General features: G+C 41.6%; 1 protein-coding gene across 6 annotated transcripts in view; it reads right to left on the bottom strand.

Annotated features, from left to right (window-relative positions):
• The window catches only part of coro2ba (coronin, actin binding protein, 2Ba), a 44,415-nt gene that overhangs the window by 15,578 nt on the left and 2,711 nt on the right, over window positions 1-26,126 (bottom strand). For 3 of the 6 annotated variants that reach the window (XM_069165716.1, XM_069165717.1, XM_069165715.1), the window contains one exon: window positions 1,145-1,345. In XM_069165716.1, coding sequence (XP_069021817.1) covers window positions 1,145-1,345 — 201 coding nt within the window. Of the gene's footprint in view, window positions 1-1,144; window positions 1,346-4,578; window positions 4,736-4,879; window positions 4,974-26,126 lie in introns of those variants that run through there. The other 3 variants (XM_069165721.1, XM_069165719.1, XM_069165720.1) reach the window with 3 other exon arrangements.

Here is a 26,126-nt window from a genome sequence, read left to right as displayed (position 1 = left end):
CAACTATTTAACCAGCTCATTGGCAGAGCACACAGACAGCCAGTGGTCTTTTTCCATGAGTGAACACCTCAGCGTATAATGATGCAAAGAAAAATGTAGCCGAAGTCTTTCCGCCTGAGACAGCTCAGCTTACTGAATACTTCTTCTGCCTGATAACAGCTCGACTCGACCCTACTTGGCAGCAAAGAGCTTTTCGAGCACCTTGGCACAGTCGCTCTTAAAGGGGCAAAGCACTTCTCACACAGTGTCGTGTACAAAGCTGAGTGGGACACAAACTAATATAAAAATATATATGATGTATAAAACAACCCGCCAGCGTTCAGCATCAAACGGGAATTATCTTGCTTTGCACTTGATGATAGAAACTTGATAGAAACCGTTCTCCAAACTAAACACCACCACTTATTAAATACGAGTGAGCAAATACAGTCATACCTCTAAAATGAATGATTTTCGGGCTTATCTTCTGTATTAACATCAGGAATAATCTTGTATGAATACAAGTAAAGCAGTAGAATATATTTGCAGAGTGTGAACTGAATTCTCAGTAAGAGGAAACAGATTTCCTTTTCCTATAACAAGAAAAAGTATTTCACACCTCCCAGTACTGCAGGGTCTTTTAGTCGTGTTTATGGGCGATATCACTGTGGCTTTTTGTGCTCTTATTGGCAACACAACCCGGTAACAGCGTTGGCTTTAGATTCTGGCTTGAAGATTTAAGGCTGCGGTGAAGTAGCAGCTACAGTCTGTGCTTCATTTGTGTTGAAACAGCTCTGCAGCTTCAGATTTGACTCTGCTGTGAACTAGCTGGAAATGACTGCAATTTTATAAAGCTGTATAAAAAAAAAAAAAGTAAGGCCTAAAGAATGTATATCACGCAGCATAATCCTGCAGTAAATGCTTCGCCTGAGTGTGAGTCACTCAAGCTATGATTGCATTGTGTTTTGTGAACTTTATCTATGCCAAAATACTCAAATACTTTTTGGAGAGAATCAAAAACACACAATAACAAAATATCATGTATCTGACAATGAAGTCCACAGTAATAAAGAAAACACCCAGCAAACTGCAAAGTGGGGAAGACCCCATTCATTTTGACCCTGGTTGGCATGACAACAAACAGCAAATCAAGTGCGTCAGTTACCTGGGATACAGGTATAACAATGAAGGAGCCCCCGCCGGCACTCTCGGTGACGACCGCCACGAACTTGGAGTTGACTGCACAGAAGTGGTTGTCATGGACGTTCTTGGTGATGGGGATGCCGTCGAAGCAGTGCTCCCGGTTGCCGACTTTTCCATACACGTTTCGAAACTTGGAGCTTCGGTAGGTCGGACGCCATGACATCTGAGAAAGGGGAACACGTCAACGATAAACATTTAGATCTGTCTGCTGTATTCGCTAAAGCACTGACAGGCACTGGAAGAGACTGTCATACATTTTCCAGAGCCACAGATCATCATTTTGTTTGTTTTGTCCAAAAACAGTCCAAAACCCCAAAACGTTAAGTTTGCAATGATTTAAAACAAACTGAAAAAGCAAGAGCTCATATTTTAGAAGTTGAAACCAGTCAATATTTCTCATTTTTCTTGATAAAAGTGTCAATTTAAACAGGTAATTGCCCGTAATATCTCCTTCTGTGCATTGTGGCAAAGCTAAAACTATGCTATGCTTTAGATGACAGCTCAGCTTTTCCCCCTGGACCATCTGCTAAGTGTGCAGAAGTAAACCGACAAGCAGGATTCACACGGTGCGTAGGCAGACTGGGCGAACACACCATGATGAATTAGCTGAGCTACACAAATGCAATTTTCCTGGCGCGGAAAAAAAAAAAAAAAAATCTCTCCCATCTGTAAGTATTGTTAGGCGCTCAGCATGGTACATTCATAATGACGACTGTAAAGGAATAATCAGTGAAGTCTCATCATGTCACATTCCTATCCTCCCAACCCGGAGTCACAGGGCGGTTCGCCCCATCTGTGCAGACATGATAACAGTCACACATGCAGTTGTGGGAAATCGTCCAAATTGGTCCTTGGTGTGAGACGTTCGGAGGGTGAAAACTGGGTGAAACCTGCTGTGACACTATTTCACGTTGCCTTAGAGCCGGTGATTAATGTGTCAAGAAGGAAAAGCAATAGTAAAGATATTTCCTCGAAATATCTTAATCACAAACCAGAATCAAAATGATTGATTTCTGACACGGCCCACTGTAATATGTCCTGCTGTTAGTCACTCTGTTTCGGTCCACATGGATCTTCCACAACAGACAGGCATTGTCTGCAGCCACGACATACAACAGAAGACAAGTGGCTGCGTCTTTTGTTTGTCACTTCACCGCAAAAATGCCGCGTCGGAGCTTCTGAATTTTCGGTTTGAACTTTTAGCTCTGAATATGGACAAAAAAGCTGACTGGGCCACAGGAGGTGGATGTTTAACGACCTTTGTCTCGTAAGAACAGAAGTTGTGGGAGTTTCTCGCGAATAAATGCAGCTGCAATTTATTTAACTGGATCCGTTCACGATTATTTTCAGTGACACTTTTGATGCCGATTATATCAGCTGGCGACAGGAACTGAGGGAGGGGTGGGTGCGTGGTGGTGGTGGTGAGGGGGGGGGGGTACGACTCTTGTCAGATTAGTGGCAGCGATGCCGGATGACATCAGGCAATCCTCTATTCACCATTGTTCTTCAGATAAGGAGGGGAACTGGTGGGAGTGGTGTACACATGCAAATAGAAACATCCCCTGCCCGTGCTGCTGCCATTGTGTTTGGCTGTCTCCAACCAGACTGGAGAAATGGCATCCAGCAGGCTGCACTACTGTGGCTGATCACTCTGCTCACTTCAGCACCTAGAATGAGGAAGTGACCCTTTACTGCCACTGTACGTCAAACACAAAATGAGCTTTCTGTGGTTGTGAATATTATACTTGGAGCTGAAATGATCAGTTGATTATTTAAAAAAAATATATATATATATTATTTATCAAGTACAAAAATATATATATGTTGTAGTTTCAGCTTATCAGATGCAGGAAAGTAGCTCAGTATATTTAATTCAAAAACTGCACTTATTGACAATTTTCTGCATTCGTGAGTCTTCTAATTATGTAATACTTCTACTTCACTGCAATTCAGAGGGAAATATTGCACTCCACTATATTTAACTGACACCTCTAGTTATATGATGACATTATATTTGTAATAGATTTAACTACGTGTGGTGGCTGTTTTTCCATAATCCAAATTAAACAAACTTGAAATCAAAAGGTGAATGATGGACCAAAGCAATGAAATATATTCAGGAAAAAGAGGTCAGTTTGTAATGCAGATGTTTCTGTGTTTTTCATGTGGTTAATCAGTCCTAAGAAAGAAAACAGAGAACAAAGAAAAAACAGTTGCTTTTAGCTCTGTTAGCTCTGGTATAAAAAAAAAAAAAAAAAAAAAAAAGCAGACCCGCCCAGGTGGGTACTACTTAGATAGATGAACCTGTAGTGCTGTAAAATTCATACAAAACAAAGAACAAGAAAAAGATAGTACTGTTTAAATAAGAAAAAAATAAAGAATAAATAAAAGCCCAAAGATTTTAAAATCACTCCTATATTACCCATAAGAATATTGTAGTTCAAACATGATCCAATTCAACTAACTACAACATTAAAAGGCTGCTTACAGGTTAATGTATCAGTCATTAGAGTATATATTATATATCTAATAATAAATAAATTAACAGTTTGAAAGTTACAACTCTCCATGGCGGCTTTACTTTTGATTTTGAAACTTTTTTATTGATAACACTTTTGTGCCTAAAAATTTGAATACAGGACATGTAATGGAATACGCCGCACATAAACATCTCGCCTTCATCCCATTCAAACCCAGATCGTCTGCTCTGAGGCCGTATCTGCATGAGCAGCATAATGGCAGCTTGTTAAGGAATTAATGTGGAACAGAAGAGCGGCAGAAAGCAGCCTGAGGGACAGTTAGAGGAGACGCAAAGAGACGCACTCTTTACAAGGATGCTCATTCATTGGTCACCGTTGAATGGCACAGAGAGGATGTCTGTCCCAGAGTGTTTGTCTCTTTCTCATCTCACGAGGGTGTGCAGCTCAAGAACACACACACACACACACACACACACACACACACACACACACACACACACACACACACACACAGTTCAGGAGCAGGGGAATGTGCGCGCACACACACACACACACACACACACACACACACACACACACACACACACACACACACACACACACACACACACACACACACAGAGTTCAGGAGCAGGGGCATGCACACACACAAAAACACTGCAGCTCGGGGAAGAAATGACTTGAAATCCATCATATCACAAGACTTGTGGGTTGTGAGCGTGATTCCCTGTTGCATTCCAGTGCGAGGCCTTTCCTAACTTCCTAAGCAGACAGTTTTTGGTTTTTTTCCACCACAAGAATGTCTTTATGCCTAGTTTGTTTCAGATAAACCATCTTCACATCTTCAAAATAGAAACCTACTTTTAACAGCACACTTAATGTCCTCTTTAACACGCCACTGAAAACGTCACCTTACCTTACCAGTGTCCTTATAATGACACTTCAGTCTCAGAGTTCCTGCGGCCTTCTCACACTGCAAACATCCAGCCTCCTCTCTAAACCAGCCACCAGGATCTCCTCTCTTCCTTCCTTCCCTTTCGACTGTAAGCAGGCGGCCCGTGTCTGTGTCTCTACCTCCTTCTCTCTCATGTTTTTCTCCCCCCTCCCCTTTAAACTGGCTCTTCCCACCCTCTCCTCCTCCTACTGATAGCTGGAGGGCTCGCACTCCACCCCCCCCCCCCCCCCCCCCCCCCCCCGCCACCCCTTCCTCCTCTTACCCTTCTCTCCCATCCTGCCACTCAGTCAGCATCTCTTTTCTGTCTCTGCTTCAGCTCCAGCTCAGGCAGAGGAAGCAGCATTAGAGTAGAGCAGCCATTCATCCTCCCTCCTCTCCCACCTGCTGCTCGTCTGGAATCACAAGAAGCCCACAACCACTCAGAATATTTCACTTCCTGTATCCTTTTCTCTTTTTTTTTTTTTTTTTTTTAAATCTTTTATTGCTACACCTTTAACACTTCATTTTCTAATTTTGGTAAAAGCAGGTGGACCCCAGATGGAAGGTGTGCAACTCTGGAGCTTGTTGGCAACAGCAGCAGTGCCAAAGGCAAGATCTCAGAAAGATGAAATACAGATGGTCAGACTGCTGTTTTTTTCAAACTTGAAACAATCAAAGAAAAGGAATGTAGAATACTTTAAGAGTTATACAATCCACAGTTGTGTCAAAGCTAAAATAAAACACGTCTTCGGTGCTGTTTTTTTTTATACATGCAGTAAGTCTTATGTACTGTAGCTGTATTCAGAAATTCAATATGTTGCCTCTGAATCGGTTTTCAGTTCTGGTGTCATGTAATGAAAACATTCAAATAGTTCACTCTCTCATCTTATAAACAATCTTAATATGCGTGAAAGTATTATAGCATTTTATGGTATTTATTTAGCCGGTAATCAACTGAAAACATCATAATAGTTAGCAATAATATGTATTTATCTAAAAGGGAAGCAAAGCTTTCACTTTTTTCCAAGTGTCATAAAAAGGTTGAACATCTTAAACGAATAAATCATTCCACGTCTTGTTATAAACTGTGATGTCTGACTTTGTAATGAATGGTTTTAAAAGCTTTACTTTATAAATGAGAACAAGGCAATTGGTGCAATTTATATTGCTATAGTTGGAACTCCTCACAGCTGATTTATGCTTGATAAAATCATTCACCCACAAATTACAATCATTTTGTTATTGTGGTCTGAAATGTGTTAACAAGGTGTAACCAACACCTAAAAACAGCTGAAGTTAATTTGAGCACCAGTGTTGATTCCTTTTTAACTACATGACTCCATTGGGAACCGTAACTACACTTTAAAACAACAAACATCTACTAAATCTTCCTGCCAAGAATTTTTACCTTATTTTCCACTGATAAAAATATTAGTAAACCTATGAACCTATAAAGATGTTATGGAGCATAGAGATAAATGTGTAAATCACTGCCTGTTTCTCATTGACGAACCCTAAAGTCTCTGCTCTTTCACTACAAACAGCCTCTGAGACGACCCCCGGTCAGGTCGATATACCGAGGCAGGTGTTATGGTGAAAATTGCGTCCCCTGATGATTGTCTGAGTGTTTGAAATGTGGATGGGGCCCTGCAGCTTCACTGTGAAGCAGGTTTTGTCTTGGCCTCCCGGCTGGGTGTGTGTGTGTGTGTGTGTGTGTGTGTGTGTGTGTGTGTGTGTGTGTGTGTGTGTGTGTGTGTGTGTGTGCGTGTGCGTGTGTGTGTGTGCGTGTGTGTCGTTGCCTATGTGTTTTGATTCCATACCTGCATCCGTGTCTGACCATGTGTTGTCTGTTTGCATCAGTAGATATTTACTCTGGTGTCCATAGCTGGAAGGCCGAGCACTCCAGAGAGCAGAGTGTGTTTATTGAGTTTTTTTATAAGCTGCCTGAAGACACTGCTGCTGCTGCTCTGTGCATCAGTTCTCAACCCATTTTTACAAACATAAAAAAAAGCCGCAGATCGTTGTTTCTCAGATGAAAACAAGTCCCAAAATATAAAACCACCCGTCTCAGTTTAAACACTTTTGACTTGTAATATTCATAGGAACACTAACAGCTGTACTCTCTCATCATCCGAGCAGCAGACAAATATGGACTCTCTTCTCAAACTATACACAGTCAGTATATTGACTCATAATGAACCCTAAAAAGCCATTCAAACAGCTCCAAATCAATTGGATGGTTTTTAATACGGTCCAATTGGGATTTTCTTAGTGTTGGTGCACGGCCAAATAAGGAAGTAGGACCATCTGAGCTCACAGTCAATTGACACAAAAGGGAAATCCACAGGGCGACTGCATGTCTTGTCACTCAGACACAGTGAAGCCCTGTCAAGCCACTGTGTCATGTTCTGTGTTTTCTTCCTCCGTCTTGGCAGTGACACTGTACAGTCATTTATGATGACTTCCCATCTCTGCGAGGAGTAAATCTCACAAAAAGAGAGACGTCCTACTGGCTCCTTTGGCCAAATCTTCTCAGCGTGAAGTGGGCTCTCTATTTCTGACTCACACAGGAAGTATCACAGCTTGGCTCGAAGTGCCAGAATATTTTTGACACTGCTATGGCAATGCCTGATGGGATGGTTTGTGAATACTATAAAAGGCCTTTGTGTGCTGTGAAGCTGCAGATTATTAAAGCAGTAATTGCATTTTACGAGCTGTCAGCTGACAGTCAGTATCATTGGTGTTAATCCTCAACAGACCAACACTGCTGACCCTATCCCATACAGTTAAGTCACATTTTCTTAATAAACAAAAATGTTATTTCTCATATATAATATGCATTGTGTGAATTAGCAATAAAGAATATTAACTATTTCAAACAGCTAAAATCAATCTGTCAGTCCATAGGCAACAGTGTATTATTCTATCGTGAAAGTAAATACTGATAATAATGTATTTTGAATTTAATGTTTACTAATATTAAAAATTAAGATGGCTTACCACTCAAATGAAATTCATGTATTGCAAAATAATGCATTTTTTTTTAAAGTATATGTTTAATTTGAAATATTTTCAAGAGATTATGATTCATTGCCAGAATGTTTTTAATCTTTGGCACAATAAATGTGAGTGGCGTGTGCTGTTTTTTTGTTTTCTCACAACAGTCTGATCCAATTTATGATGCAACGTATTTTTGGTGTGATAATGAATCTTGCATGCACTGTATTTTCAACGAGTACTCCAATCAATATCTAGATTTTGTGGTTTTATGTATTTCTGCATACACATTTTCATTCCAATTCTGAGTATTTTGCTGTCTTACTTCATTAAAATCCCAAAAGTTTCGACTGCATGGTGGCTTGTCTCAGAACGACCAAACTGCAGGAACATACTTCGTTCCTATATCACTCCCGCAAACTATTATAATAATACAAGCAGTCAATAAAGGAAAGGTTGGCCTTATAAGTTTCCATGAGACGGTCGACTATAAGTACTCTTACAGACCAAATCAGCTGAAACTCAACCATAAATATAATATGCCTGGTGCAGACAGAAAAGGCACAATCAACACAAGTAAGACAAAATCCATACATCCAGTGTTTGCTTACAGCATCCTCCCAACAGAAGTAGAGGAAAGCCACAGCCCGCACTGCACAGGAAAGCAGCTGGGAGTGAGTGGCAACTGGAATAAAATAAAAGAGACCAGAATGGATTTAACACACCTGTTCTCGCAGCCCAGAGTGAATCAGTCCATCTGGAGTCCTGTCAGGTTTTCCAGATGGTCAATACAGGAATGTTGGAAAGGTAACGTTTTATAGGAGACTGCATTAATTTCAATCAGTTGAAAAGAGAGGTCACAGGATCTGTTGGAACTCAGTCCACATCATCTGACCCGTTCATGTCTGGTATTTTATTTCTAGAGTTTCTCGGATGATTAATAAAACACACAAACGCATCAAAAAGATTCAACTGTATCACATCACGATAAACTGAACAGTGGGGTTGGGTGAAAGAGCAAAATGTTCTCATTTTTCACGTCAGTCTTTCAACCAATAATAGTTCATATATTCAACTGGCAGGTGGGGTGCGGGAGGGAGGGTGTGGGGAGGGGGTGTTGCTACATTAACTCCACATGTCACATCTGCAAAACTACAGCAGATCCCTGCACTGCAAATCCTTCAAACTGGACATATACCCACATACTGTGTCTTAATAAGCCACAGTGGAGCACTGCAGATGCAGAAGTTATACGGTGTGCTGCATAAGATATCAGTGAATGAAGCCAAATATTAGTGACTCTATTACGACTACTGATGGTTTCAAAAGTTAATAATTTGTTGTATGTTGGACAGCTTGAATAGCCAAACACATACAGTATGGAAAGGTACAAGATGGAAGATGATAGCTTCACTTTGCCCATTTGTGACCTCAGCACTTCATGTGTTATGATGGTCTATCGGTCAATCTGACATTTATTCTCTCCAGGAACATGAATCCTTTTGGTGGTTTCCTGACTGTGACATTTGATCCAGACTGAAACTTTCAACCAGGAAATTTGCTGCCAACATTCAAGGTTCTTTTATTAAATTGATTTTCACAATTGACTTTGAGAACTGATCCTTAGATTTTTTTTTTTTTTTTTTGTCTAAGGCCACCAGCAGCTCAAAGTTTTCCCCTTTTCAGGAAAGTGTGTCAACAACTAATAAATGGATATGAACCAAATTATGTACAGACATCCATGGTTCCCGATTGTATGATTATTATTATTATTGGTATGCATATTTTGTTCTTTTTAAGGAGATATCTCTGCATCTAATGGATGGATGGCCTCACAGAAGCGCTGGCATGGTTGTAGTTTTGTCATAGAAACTGTGCCACTCAGTGTGCCATTGCCACTGCAGTTGCGCAGAGAGAAGCAGGACACCGTGGAAATGTTTCTTGTAGCTCATTAGACACGACACAACGAAACAGGCAAGTGCCCATCAAAAGCTTACTCAGCAGTACTATGAGTGTTTGAAAACTCCACAGAGTTTCTTTATCCTGAGTGTACCATAAACCTCATTGAATCCATCTTTGTTAATAGTAACAACAATTAGCATGTGAGGAACTGTTATAAAACAGGATTTCTACGTATATACAGCTGTAATATAGAAGGAAGCCCGGTGAAACAGCAACCGGTGCTGCATGAACTCTGGACTGTGTATCCATGACCATCGGGCATTACTTTGTGGTAATGACAGAAGATGCACAAGCTCAGCTAATGGCAGCTCTTAGGGCTTAAGATAGCCCCATTAAGCAGCTGTAATGCAAAGAGCACACTACCCAAGGACTGGAAACACAGACACCCATCTGCAGGGCACTTATCAGAGCACAAGTAGTTGGAGGAGTGGGTGTCCCGGAACTCATCCATTGCTCCCGCAGGGTAAAAGCAGCTTGTTATCAGCCAGCAGTGTTATCATCCAGTGAATATAACTACAATGGATTTATACTATGTGATTTCCTAGATATTCTGATTTGCTCCCAAATACTGGCTGAGTCTTTTTATTAATCCTCCTCTAACGCACATCATATTTTCCATTTAAATACAAATCAGACACACATTTTTTTCCTTTTCCACTCTAAGGTCAGGCACCAGTAAAAAAAAAGAAAAAAAAAAAAGTCTAAATTAATAATCTCCCCTGTTCCTGCCTTTCCTTTTCCCCCGGGACTTTTTGCCTCATGCTTTTTGGAGCATAATGATGCAAGCTGGGGAAGGGGGGGGGTTGTTGTTGACTCAAGGTGAAGGAAAAGTCCAGAGGAAAGACAGAGAAACAACAGCAGGCATGCGAGGCACAAGGAGAAAAAAAAGGAAAATACAGATAACTCTTGACAAAAACAGAGAACAGGGTATTTAGGGTGAAAGAGAAGACGAGGAGAGAAAAGAGAGGAAGAAAGGGCAGTGCTGACTGACAAAGAGTGATGAAATATTTAAAGAAACAAAGGAAAAAAGCAGACAGAAGGGAGGAGCACAGGAGGCGTTTAGCAGACAGAGATTAACTCAACTCTGTCAGACCACCTGCCTGCTCTGCAGCACACACACTTACACACACCGAGCCAAAGAAAACTGTGTGCTAAATTTAAAGACACGTGGACGTAGGTCCACAGGTCTGAGAAATGAGGCCAATGCGGAAGTGCCATGAAGTGCAATACCACCGAGTGCCGCTAGGGGTTGGCCCAAAAAAAGCCTCCGCTCCACAGACTCCCATTTAAATTCTCTTATGAAGTAAAAGGTCAATAGATTTTTTTTTCCACAACTTATTAAGGTGTTGTTAGCTGAAGTCGCTCCGAGAGAGAAATCAGGCCTCAAAAAGCTGTCATTTTGGGGGGTTTGATTGACATGCCTGTGGTGCAGTCAGATTTTGCTATAGGAGGGTGGGGCTTAGTGTCATTGGGTTTCCAATCAAAACGGGTCAGAGCCACCGCTTGCTCCCCCCCCCCCAGCTCGTCAAAGTATGGTCACTTTTGGCTTCAAATTGCTCTGAGCTAGCAGAAGGCGACGGCCGAAAAGTCAAACTCAAGGCTTCATAATGGCAAACCAGAGGTTGACGTTACGGTCGTTTGCTGCTTGGCTATTGGATACTGATATTGCCATCGTTAAAAAACCTTTGGAAACAAAATAATGAAAATATCAACGTTCAAGACTCATTTAATCGTAACTTTTTAGCCAATAATATCCTGAAAACAAGGCCCTGATGACAAATTTCAGTTACCACATCCTCATATCTGATAAAAAAAAATATCAATACAAGGATAACTTGTCTTTTTGTTTTCATATAATCACTAACTTTGAAAACATGAAGCATTTCCATTCGTTACGTGGGGGACGTCTGTTTGAGCGAAGCTAATACATCCAGCTAATTGAAATTGTGTTTTGGGGACAAAGCTTACAAACTTTTACAGAAGCGACGTGAAAGAAAGTTGATTTATGTCAGAGTTCAATCCATCTGGCCGTGGTTCAAAATGAGAGAACAAAATGGCATCGGGCCCAAGATGCAGGAAACGAAGGAGCACTTTCATCAGATTATTGAAATCCATCACTGAAGTGCGACCACAGGAACCGCTCTGTGGAATGATTGATCAGCCAGCGAGTTATGATTTATTTCAGATCTGTTTACATATTGCCTTTGGTGATTGCTGAGGGAGTATGCCGTCTTGGAGGAGGGTTTGACCATTGGTCATTTAACCCGGTATCTGGGGAGAGCCAGGAGATGGGCATCAAAGTCACCCTCTGATGGGTGAAGTGCAAACAGGAGCTCTTTGCCGGATGTCGGACGCTGTCGCCTAAAGTGAGCTCAGAGAGCGTAGGGTGGATGAGCTGTCTCCGTCCTGTCGGTGGTTCACCTGAGCGTTCAACAAAATGGCATTGCTTCGATACGATCTAGTTTCAAAGGATGCCGGTTCGTTTTCAATACCGAGGCTACATGCACGCTGACATGTTTTTAAAAGGCGTCATTTTTGCTACGTTTAAGTTGTAATTATCAATGAGCCAGTAGAGCGTTTACCATACTTAGTCTCCACTTGTGTGCCCGCCCACAACTTACATATCTTATGTACAGTGGGTACGGAAAGTATTCAGACCCATTTACATTTTTCACTCTTTGTTTCATTGCAGCCATTTGCTAAAATCAAAAAAGTTCATTTTATTTCTCATTAATGTACACTCAGCACCCCATCTTGACAGAAAAAAACAGAAATGTAGAAATTTGTGCAAATTTATTCAAAAAGAAAAACTGAAATATCACATGGTCATAAGTATTCAGACCCTTTGCTGTGACACTCATATTTAACTCACATGCTGTCCATTTCTTCTGATACTCCTTGAGATGGTTATACTCCTTCATTGGAGTCCAGCTGTGTTTAATTAAACTGATTGGACTTGATTAGGAAAGGCACACGCCTGTCTATATAAGACCTTACAGCTCACAGTGCATGTCAGAGCAAATGAGAATCATGAGGTCGAAGGAACTGTCCAAGGAGCTCAGAGACAGAATTGTGGCAAGGCACAGATCTGGCCAAGGTTACAAAATAATTTCTGCAGCACTCAAGGTTCCTAAGAGCACAGTGGCCTCCATAATCCTTAAATGGAAGAAGTTTGGGACGACCAGAACTCTTCCTAGACCTGGCCGTCCAGCCAAACTGAGCAATCGTGGGAGAAGAGCCTTGGTGAGAGAGGTAAAGAAGAACCCAAAGATCACTGTGGCTGAGCTCCAGAGATGCAGTAGGGAGATGGGAGAAAGTTCCACAAAGTCAACTATCACTGCAGCCCTCCACCAGTCGGGGCTTTATGGCAGAGTGGCCCGACGGAAGCCTCTCCTCAGTGCAAGACATATGAAAGCCCGCATAGAGTTTGCCAAAAAAAACACATGAAGGACTCCCAGACTATGAGAAATAAGATTCTCTGGTCTGATGAGACCAAGATTGAACTTTTTGGCGTTAATTCTAAGCGGTATGTGTGGAGAAAACCAGGCACTGCTCATCACCTGCCCAATACAATCCCAACAGTGAAACATGGTGGTGGCAGCATCATGCTATGGGGGTGTTTTTCAGCTGCAGGGACAGGACGACTGGTTGCAATTGAAGGAAAGATGAATGCGGCCAAGTACAGAGATACCCTGGAAGAAAACCTCTTCCAGAGTGCTCTGGACCTCAGACTGGGCCGAAGGTTCACCTTCCAACAAGACAATGACCCTAAGCACGCAGCTAAAATAACAAAGGAGTGGCTTCGGAACAACTCTGTGACCATTCTTGACTGGCCCAGCCAGAGCCCTGACCTAAACCCAATTGAGCATCTCTGGAGAGACCTGAAAATGGCTGTCCACCAACGTTCACCATCCAACCTGACGGAACTGGAGAGGATCTGCAAGGAAGAATGGCAGAGGATCCCCAAATCCAGGTGTGAAAAGCTTGTTGCATCATTCCCAAGGAGACTCATGGCTGTACTAGCTCAAAAGGGTGCTTCTACTCAATACTGAGCAAAGGGTCTGAATACTCATGACCATGTGATATTTCAGTTTTTCTTTTTTAATAAATTTGCACAAATTTCTACATTTCTGTTTTTTTCTGTCAAGATGGGGTGCTGAGTGTACATTAATGAGAAATAAAATGAACTTTTTTGATTTTAGCAAATGGCTGCAATGAAACAAAGAGTGAAACATTTAAAGGGGTCTGAATACTTTCCGTACCCACTGTAAGTCCGAGCAATATCCTGCATGCGACCCTAACCCTATTTTATAAAGTTGGTATTATTTTTTTTTTTTAAGAATCGTATCGAAGTCTAGATCTCGGTACCCTCAGTACTCTGAACAATACCAAGCCCCATTCTTCGATGACTGTGACACTTACAGAAAATAAGAAAATAGGTATTATTAACGTTATTCATAAAGTCTGTTCCTTATTACTATGACAAGTCAAATTGTCTGCCTAGAAAAGGCCTGACGTGACAGTTTATTCTCCATCATAACAGCGCTGCAGCAAACATGTTTTAAAAACAGACTGTCACCACATGCGACAACACGCGAGACTAAAACGACCGGCCAGCCACCAGTTTCTCTTCTCCATAAAAAAAACACAAATCCATCTCCTGCTTCATCTGATCTTTCCTCATCCAAACTCGACGGTGTCTTTATTACTCAGTTTTATCACAAGTCTGGAAAAAAAGCTTCTTGTTCATCCAAACTGGATGAGGCACAAAGCTTTGAAGCTCAGATCGGCAGAACCTTGGAGCTGCCAGACGATCCTGCTCAACTGCGTCGGCGACCCGGACCGGCCCGAACACTCTTTCGGTGGCTCTCCCTCCCCTCAATCTTCCTCTGGACGTCTTGCTCTCTCTTTTCTCTCACTCCTATGTCCTTTCACTGTGTCCTTCTCGCACTCCGTCTCTCTTCGCAGATTGGAGGGATGGAGAGCGTGAAAAAGCAAACCCAGAAGGAGAGGTGTCAGACCATCTGCCGGGCCGAGGACCGCTCCAGACAGTGACCGGCTGAACCTTGGCAGCCGTCATCGCTGCTGCGAGCGCACTAATCATCAGTTCTGCGATACTGCGGTGGATACACTTGGAAGAATACGATCATTGATCCAAGGAGGAACAGGATCCGAAAGATCTAATATTCATCAATCTAATCTCAAATAGAAAATGAATCAAATGTTCATCATCTTGGTTCCAAAAAAAAAATTACAAATCATTAAACTATCGATAGAAAAGTTAAGACCAATTTTTGGTCGAGCAAGTTTGGACTTAAAATGCATTTTAAATAGTGACTTGAAATCACAGGTTAAATGCATGACTGTACTGTATGTATGATTAATTATGAAGAAACTGTACAAATAACACAAAAATAAAAACAGCACACAAGAGAGTCCTGAGAGGCTACAATGTCCCTTATATCGCAAAATATGAAACTGTTGTATAAACACATAATACTGTTGATTAAATGGTTACCTAAGCAACAACAAACAAATGACTTTATCTTTTTGTACTACGCTTTTAGCACAGGTGTGTTGCAAGAAGGGATTTAATGATTTCCATCTCTGAAAGGATTCAACCTCTGGAGATCATAAATCAGTAAATTGTATTCTTTCTAGATTTATATTTTTTTGCTTAAAAGGTGGATATATTGCCTTGAGGATGTGAAACAAAACTAAGTCATCATAAGGACATAACCTTTAATTTCCACAATATTTCTTGCCAGTCTGCTCGGTAGTTGTTAACAAATCTTGCTTTGGAGCAGAGTACTGTCGAGACTATCTATCAGAGTAGATGCAGACACCGGATACCAATGCAAAGCTGTCTGATACAGTTACAGCCAGCAATGAGATAACTAATGACCTTGTACAGGAACCTCTGACATGTCAATATCATGTTAGTGCACCACGTCGGTTCTCTGCAATCTCCTGATAATTACTTTCAATTTAATGGACTAGTCAATTCACATGAAAGGTGGGTCCAGAGTAATGACCGCAAACTATATAAAGAAATGTGTTAATCTCTCATTTGGACAAAGATAGCTGTGGTTTGCTGATGCTGGAAAAATTGGACCACTGAGTTAGGACAGGGATAAAAATGCAATAATATTAAAGAGAGCATACCAAGGTAGAGCTTCCTTGTGACAATATTGGAAGGGATAAATGGCCACAAAAAAAGTTGCTTTGCTTTTGTTGGTTCTTTAACACAAATAAAAAAAAAATTGTAAACAATCTTATTATCATGAGGAAGAAAAAAAAAAAGAAGGAGGGTCCAGTCAGGTTGAAGCAATTCTGGCACCTTTCTGGCAGCTTTAAAGTGGGGGAAGGGAACCTCCAGATGTTCCCATTTATTCAGGGCAGAGGTCATGAGGAAGGACTCCTAATGAGTAAGCAGGTTGAACTATAACTGCATTAATGGATTAAAGTGTCCACGGTCAAAATAGACAAACGGACAAATGATGCCAGTGCAGATTCTGAGAGATGGTGACTGTGAATAGATGAAATGAACAAAGAGATGGTGCTCTCCGCTTCTCTGTCACAGGTTTCCTGACTGCATATCTCTCTCTCACACACACACACACACACACACACACACACACACTGAAATGTATGCACTCTGCCAATTCTGTGATTATTTCTCCGGTGCTTCTACAATATTGTCTCCTTCAGCTTTCTGTTTCAATAAAAGAAAAAAAAAAGGACAAGCAAGCTGTGCTTTTTCTGTTAAAACACACAAACAACGGGCAGCACTAATTGCCATTTCATCTACGTGTGAGCTTGTTAAGCCACATTTGAAACGACAGTATTCCCATATGTGGGTGAAGGTTAATGTGTTGTGATTTTGACCTAATTTTGAGAAGCCACTGTGTTGGATGAGATCACCTGAGGAAAACCAACCACTGAACCAAAGCTGCTGTCAATTCTCCATCCACGTGCCTCCATATGTTTAAAAGGAATTTTTCCACTGTTGGAAGAGATTTATTGTAAGATTTCTTTGAGAGCATGTCAGTCACGTGTCAGGCAGTATGGTAGCTAGCAAAATGTTGGATATCTGATAATGGTCACTCATGCACATCTTTCCAGTCTATTGCATTGATCCCTCCGTTGCCAGCCTGTCAGTTGGACGTGTACAATACACGAGGCTTATGTGTCCCAGTTTAAGCCAGATGTAAAACACAGACCTCATTTCCCTATCCTCTATGGAGACAAATATTTAATTTGGGATGTTATTCCATGAGGGGGTCTCTCTCAGCACCATCGACTCCCTGCTGAATTTGCTCACTTCCCAAGTCATACTTTAGCTTCCTGTATGATCTGAACCAACCTCGTGTTTAGTTGGGTTTTTTTTTTGTAATACACAGACAAAACATATATTACCCAATACAATTAAACAATGCATGAATCCTACAAACACCCAACATATTAATTGCCAAAGCTTTAAGCCAACAGTGCGTCATAACGTTGGTCTTATTATTCATCTTATTATGGAGTAATGCAATGAAAACAGACAGGTGACGCTTCTACAAATGCAAACTTAAATTACAAATGTTTTCAGGTCTTTGCATTTTTTCCTTACCCTCCTTTTCTTCTATCTTTTAGACAAATGTTACTCTCTTCCTTTCTACTTCTACCTCTTTCCACAAACCATATACATGAATAAATGACCTGGCAGATCAGCACAGAGCCAGCAAACCCTCTGAGCTGCAGTCAGCGCCCACAGTGAAGACGCTGGCGGCAGGAATGCAGACACAGCTGGCTCTCAGCTGGTGAATCCGTCCGGTAAACAATAACACATGAGGAAAATGCATAGAGTGGGTCAACATATGGTGTCCACAGGATCTCCCAGCTTAGAGTCACTTTGTTTTTGTTTCCCTTAAACTTGACACTAAATTAGAAAGAAGGTTGAGTTAGCAGTGTGCAAGCCAAAGTCATTTATTAATCGAGATGTTTCATTAATACCGTAGTCATACTGTAAATGTTAATAATTGCGTAGCTTGCAGAGAATACAGTTCACGTTTGACGTAGTATGAATTCTCATGTCCAATAATTTCAAAAGGCTCTTTGTTTCTCGTGTCTGTTGTAAGACAGACAGGCATGCCCACAGTGTTACCATAGTGACAGCAATAGAAATCCAGACAGCTGGAATTAATAACAAATTCTACAAAAATAAGAGCCGATTGACATTTATGCTTCTCGGTTGTGATGAAAAATGTCTGGCGAAAACTCAGTAAGTCTGTGAAATTAATTCAATAGAAACTCAAACATCATGTCACTGCCTACACAAAGGTTTTAGGTGCAAACATACAGTTCTGTTATACACTTAATTTACAATATATTCACATGTAGACTGGTTGCTTTAAAAATACCAACATATAAAAGTCCTTTTTAATCTTTCCTACATGTCCTTCCTTCTTTCTCTCATTCTTGAAGACCTACTATCCCCTCTGTTGGTCTGAGGAGGATGTAAACAGCCACATGAACTACCCAGCAGCTCACCAGAAGGACGTATAGATCTGTTACCGCTATCTGCCCGTGATATCATTACGCAAAACACCCTGACTAACCACGAGGGGTCACTAATGCATTAAAAGGAAGAAGACACTCTTTTACCACAACTTCCCACTAATGAACACTGCCAGCACAGCAATACCAACACCTCAGGGTCTGAAGGGCCCCTGAACTGAACCCAGGTTTCTCCTGCATCATTTGCTTTTCTTCTGCACCACCTGGCTCCTGATCTCTCCAAATGTCAATTGAACTTAAACAAGCCTCCCTCTTAAAATGGATTGCTGTGGCCAAACTCATCAAATAAACTGCTGACACACCATGCTTTATCTGTGGCTCAGAGCTGGCACTTTCCCCATATACTGCGGCCTTTATAAGAGGCTTATGTATTTATGATTCGTGTGATCTCCTCATTAGTCCATCAGTTTGTCCAGAGCAGTCACTCCACTCTCTGTGGATCTCTGACTGCAGCACAGGTCGAAGAAAAGTTATTAAAACATGTGCAATGTGAAGAATGAGAGGAAATAGTAGAAACACGAGGAAAAAAAAAAAGATGGAAGAGGAAAGAAAATGGAAAAAACAGAAGTGTTCTGCGCTTCAGAGACCCATGTCTATATTTACGCTATGATCAGTGCCTATAGGCGAAATCCAGAGCTGAATCAGACCCAGATGAACTCCGATGTGGATGTCTGCCTGTTCGCGTGTGTTTGAGAGAGAAACGGTGTGGGTGGTAGTATCGTCCTCCATGGATGTGCTCACTCGTTGCCCCACTCGCTGCTCTCTTATGTTCACTCAACTCTTGAGCGCCGTCACATTCAGCGCAGAACACCGACCGCACAACACACGCCGAGATGAATTCATCATCCGTACGTATCCCGTTTGAAGCAGCGCTTTACCACTTTAAGACATCCCAGTGCATCGTACGCGACCGCCATCCCACGTGAGCAAGAAATCTATCACAAAACATAATGAAATCTGCCCTCATGATCGGACCAACCTTAAGGGTGAGGTGACATTGCATTAGCAAGCGCGGCACTGCTGCCGTCAGCGTCACGCCGCTGTCATTCATTCGGGATGCGGGATAACACTTTGCAAGTAGATTCATTGACACTTCATCAAACCTCCCAACCGGCAGCTGCTGTTTCAATGAGAAAATGGACCACCCAGACTCTCACTGCAGTAGAGCTGCAGTGCCCCGCATAGCTGACAGGCATTGACCACTGCAGCTTCACCGGTGCAACAGAAATGAAGGAAAAATAAGTGCATTCATTTCAGAGTGCCTCTCTTCACAAGACAGCACATATATAATCATATTTTAAGCCCGAGTTGTTTCACGTGAACATTAAGAAGGGACAGATTGCTTTCTGGGGACGATTCCACTCGAAACATCTTTTTCAGCTGTTTAAAAAACTGCTTTAAAAAGGCGTTAAAAGCTTTGTAGCAGGTTGGAGTATTTATGAGACTGCTGGTCTCCCGGGATTTACGCCACAACAGTCAACATAGAACGGTGCAAAAAGCCAAAACACATCCAGAGAGCAGCAAGAAAATGCCTCGTTGATGAGAGAGGTCGGAGGGAAATGGCCGGACTGATTGGGGATGACAGAAGCTCAGAGGATCTTCATGTGTATGTATAAAAGTCCATTATTTACATTATTATTTAGAAAACCATCTCTGAATGAACAACACGTCAAACCTCGTCAAACCTCGAGGCAGATGGGCAACCACAGAACACCACATTGGTTTCCACTCAGCCAAAAACAGAAATTTGATCATGCATGAGCACAGGCTCAACAAAACTGGACAAAAGAAGACTGGAAAAACATAGTTTAGTCGAATGAACCTGAAATTCTGCTGAGGCTGCAGGTCTGGGGTCAGAATGCTTGAATGAGAGATAACTATTAATGTTATAATGTTAGTAGTTCCTTACTGTCATGATAACACTGGCCGCAAATGGCTACTGCATGTATCCTGTGTCCTGTGTCACGTTCTTCAAAATAAAAGTGCAGCAAACTAAATTCTGTAGACTTCAAAATATATCTATTTTTTTTCCACACACGTTTGCATCCCTCTCAAAATGACCCCTCGATCCACTTTTAGGTCACAAACCACAGATTTCGAGTAATTAACGGCACAAACAGTTGTGACAGTAACAGTTTATACTGAGTGTTACTCCCAGTTTCTTCTTATATGTAAAAAAAAAACAGGTTGGGTAAGACAAGTGAACCTTCTTAAATCCTAAAATAGTTTCCCACAAAATTCTTGAAGAAAGCCTCTTTGAAATTATGTAATTATTTCATCTTCCTCAAAAGTAAGAGTTAAACACCAGACTATTCTCATTTCACACTACAAAATTTAATCCGCCTCGTACACACAATCAATCAAACTTGTACATATAAAGTAAGACACCCCTCTCTCAATGCACGTATTGCCTCGTCCCCAGGCACACAAACAGGAAGCACATCCTATGTCCTGATTGTACTGTGCGCACGCGCGCGCGCACACACACACACACACACACACACACACACACACACACACACACACACACACACACACAGACTTAATCTCAGCTGAAGGGGAAAGGGCATGCTGGTAATGGTCACTCCTGTGTCTGTATTTCCTGAGGAGGAGGAGGTTCACAAATAATTTCACATGATTTCGTCCTCTATTATTTCAGCCATCTCCCAAAGGCGAATTCAAAAATGAGCACTTTGATCCAAAAAAAGCCACAACAAAGCTTTCCCCAGTGCCCTTTCCACAATGAATTCAAGTCATATTTTGGCAAGACGGTCATCTACTATATGGGAGTCTGTGCTGTGAGAATGCGTTTACAGTGGAGGGATGATTCATGCAGGGACAAAAGGAATGAAGAGTTTCTCAATTTTTTGGGAAATGTGCTTCAGCTTTTTCACATTGAAAATGAAAAGTACAGTTTTAACAGAAAATTTCTCTCTCACACAGACACACACACACACACACACACACACACACACACACACACACACACACACACACACACACACACACACAGCAGAGTAAGGAAGCTTTCTGACAGGCAATGAGCTCATGAGATCTGAATGTCTTCCTGTGGTGAATGCTTTTCTGTGGCTTTCTCACAACTATTCCCCCTTTTTCCCTTTTTTGTTTTTCTCCTCACACTTTTTATCTGCTCATCCTCTTCACACGTACAACTTGCTCTCCCAGTGTTAATTCCTTTATCTGCTCCATTTGGAGCAAATATCAAAAAAACACAATAAGCTTAATTCTGGATTTAGTATTCTTAATCTGCTAAACTTTTGTGTATTTTTCCTCCTCAGAGAATAGCAGGTTGTGGGTTGCTAGGTTAGGGATTTAGCTCTCCGTTTAATGTGCCAGTGTGTGTGTGAGAGAGCGTGCGGGTAAACATTAAGCTTGACAAATGGCCAGTGGTTTCTATCAGACTCAATTAAGATTTATGGTGGGCGAGGTGCCCCGAGTAAAGAATTCAGACAGTTTGAGTGTGGACGGTTTGGACTTGTGTGTGTGTGTACATGTGTACAGCTTTTCTATTTTGGACAAGTAAAATACCATAAAAGCATATGATATTCAAAAAGGACTACTAGCTTTGGTATCTCGAAACAAATCGTGAATTGTTTTATGCTATGAGACTCTTAACAGCCTTACAGTTAACAGCAGAAGCTGTACTATAAACACAGTGAAAATGGCTTTCAGACATCTTTCCAACCGCATATGTGTGCCCGACATCAGAGCAGCGTGGGCCTCCTTCATAATTGGGGTGTTTGCAGATATGTAATTGCAAACACACTCGACACAGCTGGAATGCTCCTTTGAATTAGACAGGATACACGTCAGTAGGTTAAATGTAAAGCCTTTGCTAGAGAGAAACATGTATTTATGTGCGTGTGTTTTCTGGTACTTTGTGAGGACAGTTATTCAGACACAAGTGTGTGTGTGTGTGTGTGTGTGTGTGTGTGTGTGTGTGTGTGTGTGTGTGTGTGTGTGTGTGTGTGTGTGTGTGTAAGTGTGAGTGTGTAAGTGTGAGTGTGAGTGTGTGTGTGTGTCCTCTGAGAATAGACATTATTTATGGCCTCCCTTTAGTGTGAGCTGGGGAGCATTTTTGCTGGTGTCCAAAGGAACAAAAAGGGATACTCCAAAGTCCCCCACCACCACCACCACCACCTCCCCTGTCTTGGTCACTCCTCCCTCCCTGGACCAGGACAACTGGACCATTTCAGGGATCGCCATGCAAGTTGCAGCTTTCTAATGAAGGGGGTATTCAACAGAACAGCCCAAATGCTCTGTGAAACTATTTCTATGCCAACAACTTGCCATAATGCTTTATGCCACATTTGGATAGCCAGCCAGATGCTCAGAAATTGCTTTGAATATGAAATAGAAGTCACTCCTTCTGTGCTTATATTTATAGTGCCCAACGTCTCAGGCTGGAGGTCTGTTGGCAGACGAGGGCTGTGTGACCTCAGCCTTCTGAGGAGGTCAGTTTCTTTCACAGAGAAATCCCATTGTGGCCATTATGCCTCTCCCCTTAGCCCTGTGGACCGAGAGCAAAACTAAAACTGACAGGAAGGTAACTCTGGGCAACGATCAATGCTACAGCGAGTCTCCGTTGCCCCCTGCGTTGTTGGAGGACATTGTAGAGGTCTTTGATGGAACAAACTGAAGGCTGAGTAGTTTTAATGTTTGGGTCTGTTGTGCCTTCTTATTTGATGTAACGGAGCAGCTGCGAGCTACAGGGTTTCATTCGGATACTCCGTGATCGAACTGAACAGCCCTGAAGACGTAGACACACACATCCAAACGATTTTAGGTCAAAAAGCGGCAGATGAACAGGTTTTCTCTTCCGCTGGTATCACAAGACCTCTAATACTCTGCACCCATTTAGTAGTAACAGGAGTTATCCACCCACCTACACATAATGCATCTGCCAACTGTGTGTGCCCTCCCGCTCATGTCCACACACACACACACACACACACACACACACACACACACACACACACACACACACACACACACACACACACAGAGTAGATGAGAACAGAGTGTCCAGATATAGTAATAATAATCTCATGCTGTGCCCTGATGTGCTAGCTGTGTTGGCAGTTTTCCGCTACACCACTGAGAGCAGCATACCGGATGTAGCACGAAGCATCTCACTCAAGAAAAATAGATTCTTGTACTTGGCATTTAGATTCATGAAAGCTCTAATAAGTACTGAGCATCTAACTCCTCAGCAGTTTTAAAACTCTTTGTACAAGCACTTTGGCAGCATTCAGTGAAGCTACACGCAGGATTGATTCAGCAGCCTACAAGTACAATAACATCATCCAGCCATTTAGGAACACAGTACCCTCAGGTTGTTTTTACAAATCATATTACGATTTTCAATTTGAGGTGTTATGATATTTGGTGGCAATATATGGGATAAACCTCCGGGCCCAAAGAAATCTGTGCCAGCAGACTGAAGTGTTGGTCTTAAAAAGCTGAAGAGCTTATGGTCCCGCCTCACAGAGGACTCAGGCCATTGCAGCCATGTTTGAAAGCAGAGGCCACGGATTTAAACTTGCAATGACCTATTTTCTCTGTCAGCGTTTTTTTTAGTTTTTTTTTAATGGCATTTTCTTTCTTTGTCAGCTGATCTATCTACTAATGCATTTCTTTGACGGTTACCATTTATATTGGTTTCCTGGTTGGCAGGATTCCTTTACGTTATTTAGCAGAAACAACACACCAAATATTGACCAATTTGTCTCAAAGACAATTCAGAATTTCATCTGTTTATCAGTTTACATTTATCGCCGCTTCAGTGATTAATAATCTAGCGAGTAATGTTTCAACATCACTGTTTACTTTGAGAAAAAATAATCCTTGATGCACTTGTTTAGACAATAACAACCTGTACCTTAATAAAAGGGATATATCCTTTGATAAAGTGCCAAAATTAATTGCCATTTTGATGATTCTTGGCCATAAAATATATAACTATGCATCAACATTATATTCTTTCTGTGCTTCTATTGAATGTTTTGTTAATGCGAAATGGTTTACAACAAAAAGTCAGTTCATAATGTCCTAAATTAGACCACAGAAACCTTTGTTCTGACAACCTTTCTCGTGATCGTGTAACTAAGGTTTTGACTTGCAGATGTGCTAATTAGTATGAGGAGAAAATCCAGGTGTCACTGTTAACACGTAAACGTCTTTCTCCCCTTCACAAATTATTGTAAATCTATGGTGTAATGATAAGAGGTCAAGCCAGACCTCAGATGCTGGTCTGATACTAAGTAGTCATTGCACGGCCTTTCTCTCTGTCAGCCCGTATCTGTGTGCTGAGGGGTAGAGGGCTGTTTAGCCCCGTCAGCACAGAAGCTCGTGTCCTGTATCCCTCCCAAGGTGACTTTTCAGCTGTTGGCAGGCAGAGCCATGAAAACAGCTCCCCAGACACTCTCTCTCCCTCTCTCCCTGCTTCTCCCACACACCTATCATATTTTAGATACCACAGGGGGAAATGTGCTTTCATACCTTTCCCTACAAAGATGTCAAAGCATGTTTTTGTCTTACCTGTGTCCCCCCCCCCCCCCCCCCCCCCCCACACACACACCTAATTTCCATACTTGCAGTTGGGAATGAAAATGAAAGCAAACACACACACACACAAAAAAAAAAAAAAAAAAAAAAAAAAAAAAGAAGCTTGTATTCATTAAAATGTACTTTAATGCCTTTGGCTTTGTCTACTGTGAGATTTGGGCTGTGGCTCAGCGCCAACACGAGCACCTGACCTTTTCCTCTTCCAGTTCTCACAGTGGAGAATGTCCACCTACGCAGCAGCACACACACCTCCTACATAATCTCTCTCACACACAGGCTGAAAATTTTTACTTTGAGAGCAATTGTCTGTGAATCTGTGTGGTTTTGTGGGAGAGATTTCAGCCTGGAAATACAACATTTACTATTTTCTATTAACAGATCATAAGGGTGGAAGTTGCAGGTGTGTGACCATAAGTGAGGAAATAGGCCATTGTCCTGTGTCTACAGTAGGTCATCTATTTTGGGCCAGGTTAATTCTCTACATGGGAGTAGGTGTGCTCATTTCCTCTTTCTCTCTTTCTTTCTTTCTCTCTTTCTCTCTGTGTTAATTGATTAAGAGGATTCAACTGGCTGCTGCACCTTAAGCAGACTGCAAATACCAATAAACACTCAGGTGCATGTAAACACTCACCTAACTTTAGGATCAACTTTAGGATCAACTTCTGATCCCCCCTGATCATGCACACCCACGCAGACAAAAACACATTTGTTGTTGGCGCTTGTGAGGAAACTGCAATGACTTGCATTAATTCCCAGAGGTCTAACCATAATTGTCACCATATTCTTAACACCAACACTTGCCCTTACATTAATCAAAAACAAAGGCTAATCCCTGAAATTTAGCGGTTTGCCTTGTGGGAACCTCCTTCTAATCCCTAATGTGCCCTGAATCGCTGTGATACGACTGTTTGAACCGTATTTTCCATTTACTTTTATATCTATTCATTAGGCGGATGCTGTTGTTCAAAGTGTTGTACCAATGAGCTAAAATCCAAGCAACAGTAGGTCAGAGAAGCTACAATATGACTGAAGCACACTGGTGAAACACCAAAATCTTCACATGAAGTAGTTGTAAATCCACAGTAAGCCAGAATTTGCATATAGTAATTGGAATCTTTTTGTCTATTAGCATTATAAATCACTATTTGTCACCAAACACAAGCAGGCTTTAGGAGACATGATTTACTTCTGTAGCTGCAGGCACACAAAACACAAAATCAGTATTACACTAATTATCAGTTCTCATGAAAGAAATGAACCAAACACGTTAAAACAACCCAACCACCCAAATGTTATCGGCATGACGACAGTAATCCAACATGAACCATAATTGAGTTTTACAACATTATAGCTGCAGGTTTGTCTTTAGATGCCAGGCCTGATATTTCCTTCCGTCTCTGAACACAAAGACTTTTTGA

The sequence above is a fragment of the Embiotoca jacksoni genome, unplaced genomic scaffold, assembly GCF_022577435.1.
Source record: "Embiotoca jacksoni isolate LCO1_2020_lvr unplaced genomic scaffold, fEmbJac1.0.p SCAF_35, whole genome shotgun sequence".
NCBI classification, from domain to species: Eukaryota; Metazoa; Chordata; class Actinopteri; family Embiotocidae; genus Embiotoca; species Embiotoca jacksoni.
Note: the sequence above shows the minus strand (reverse complement) of the source record. Positions and strands in the feature narration are given on the sequence as shown.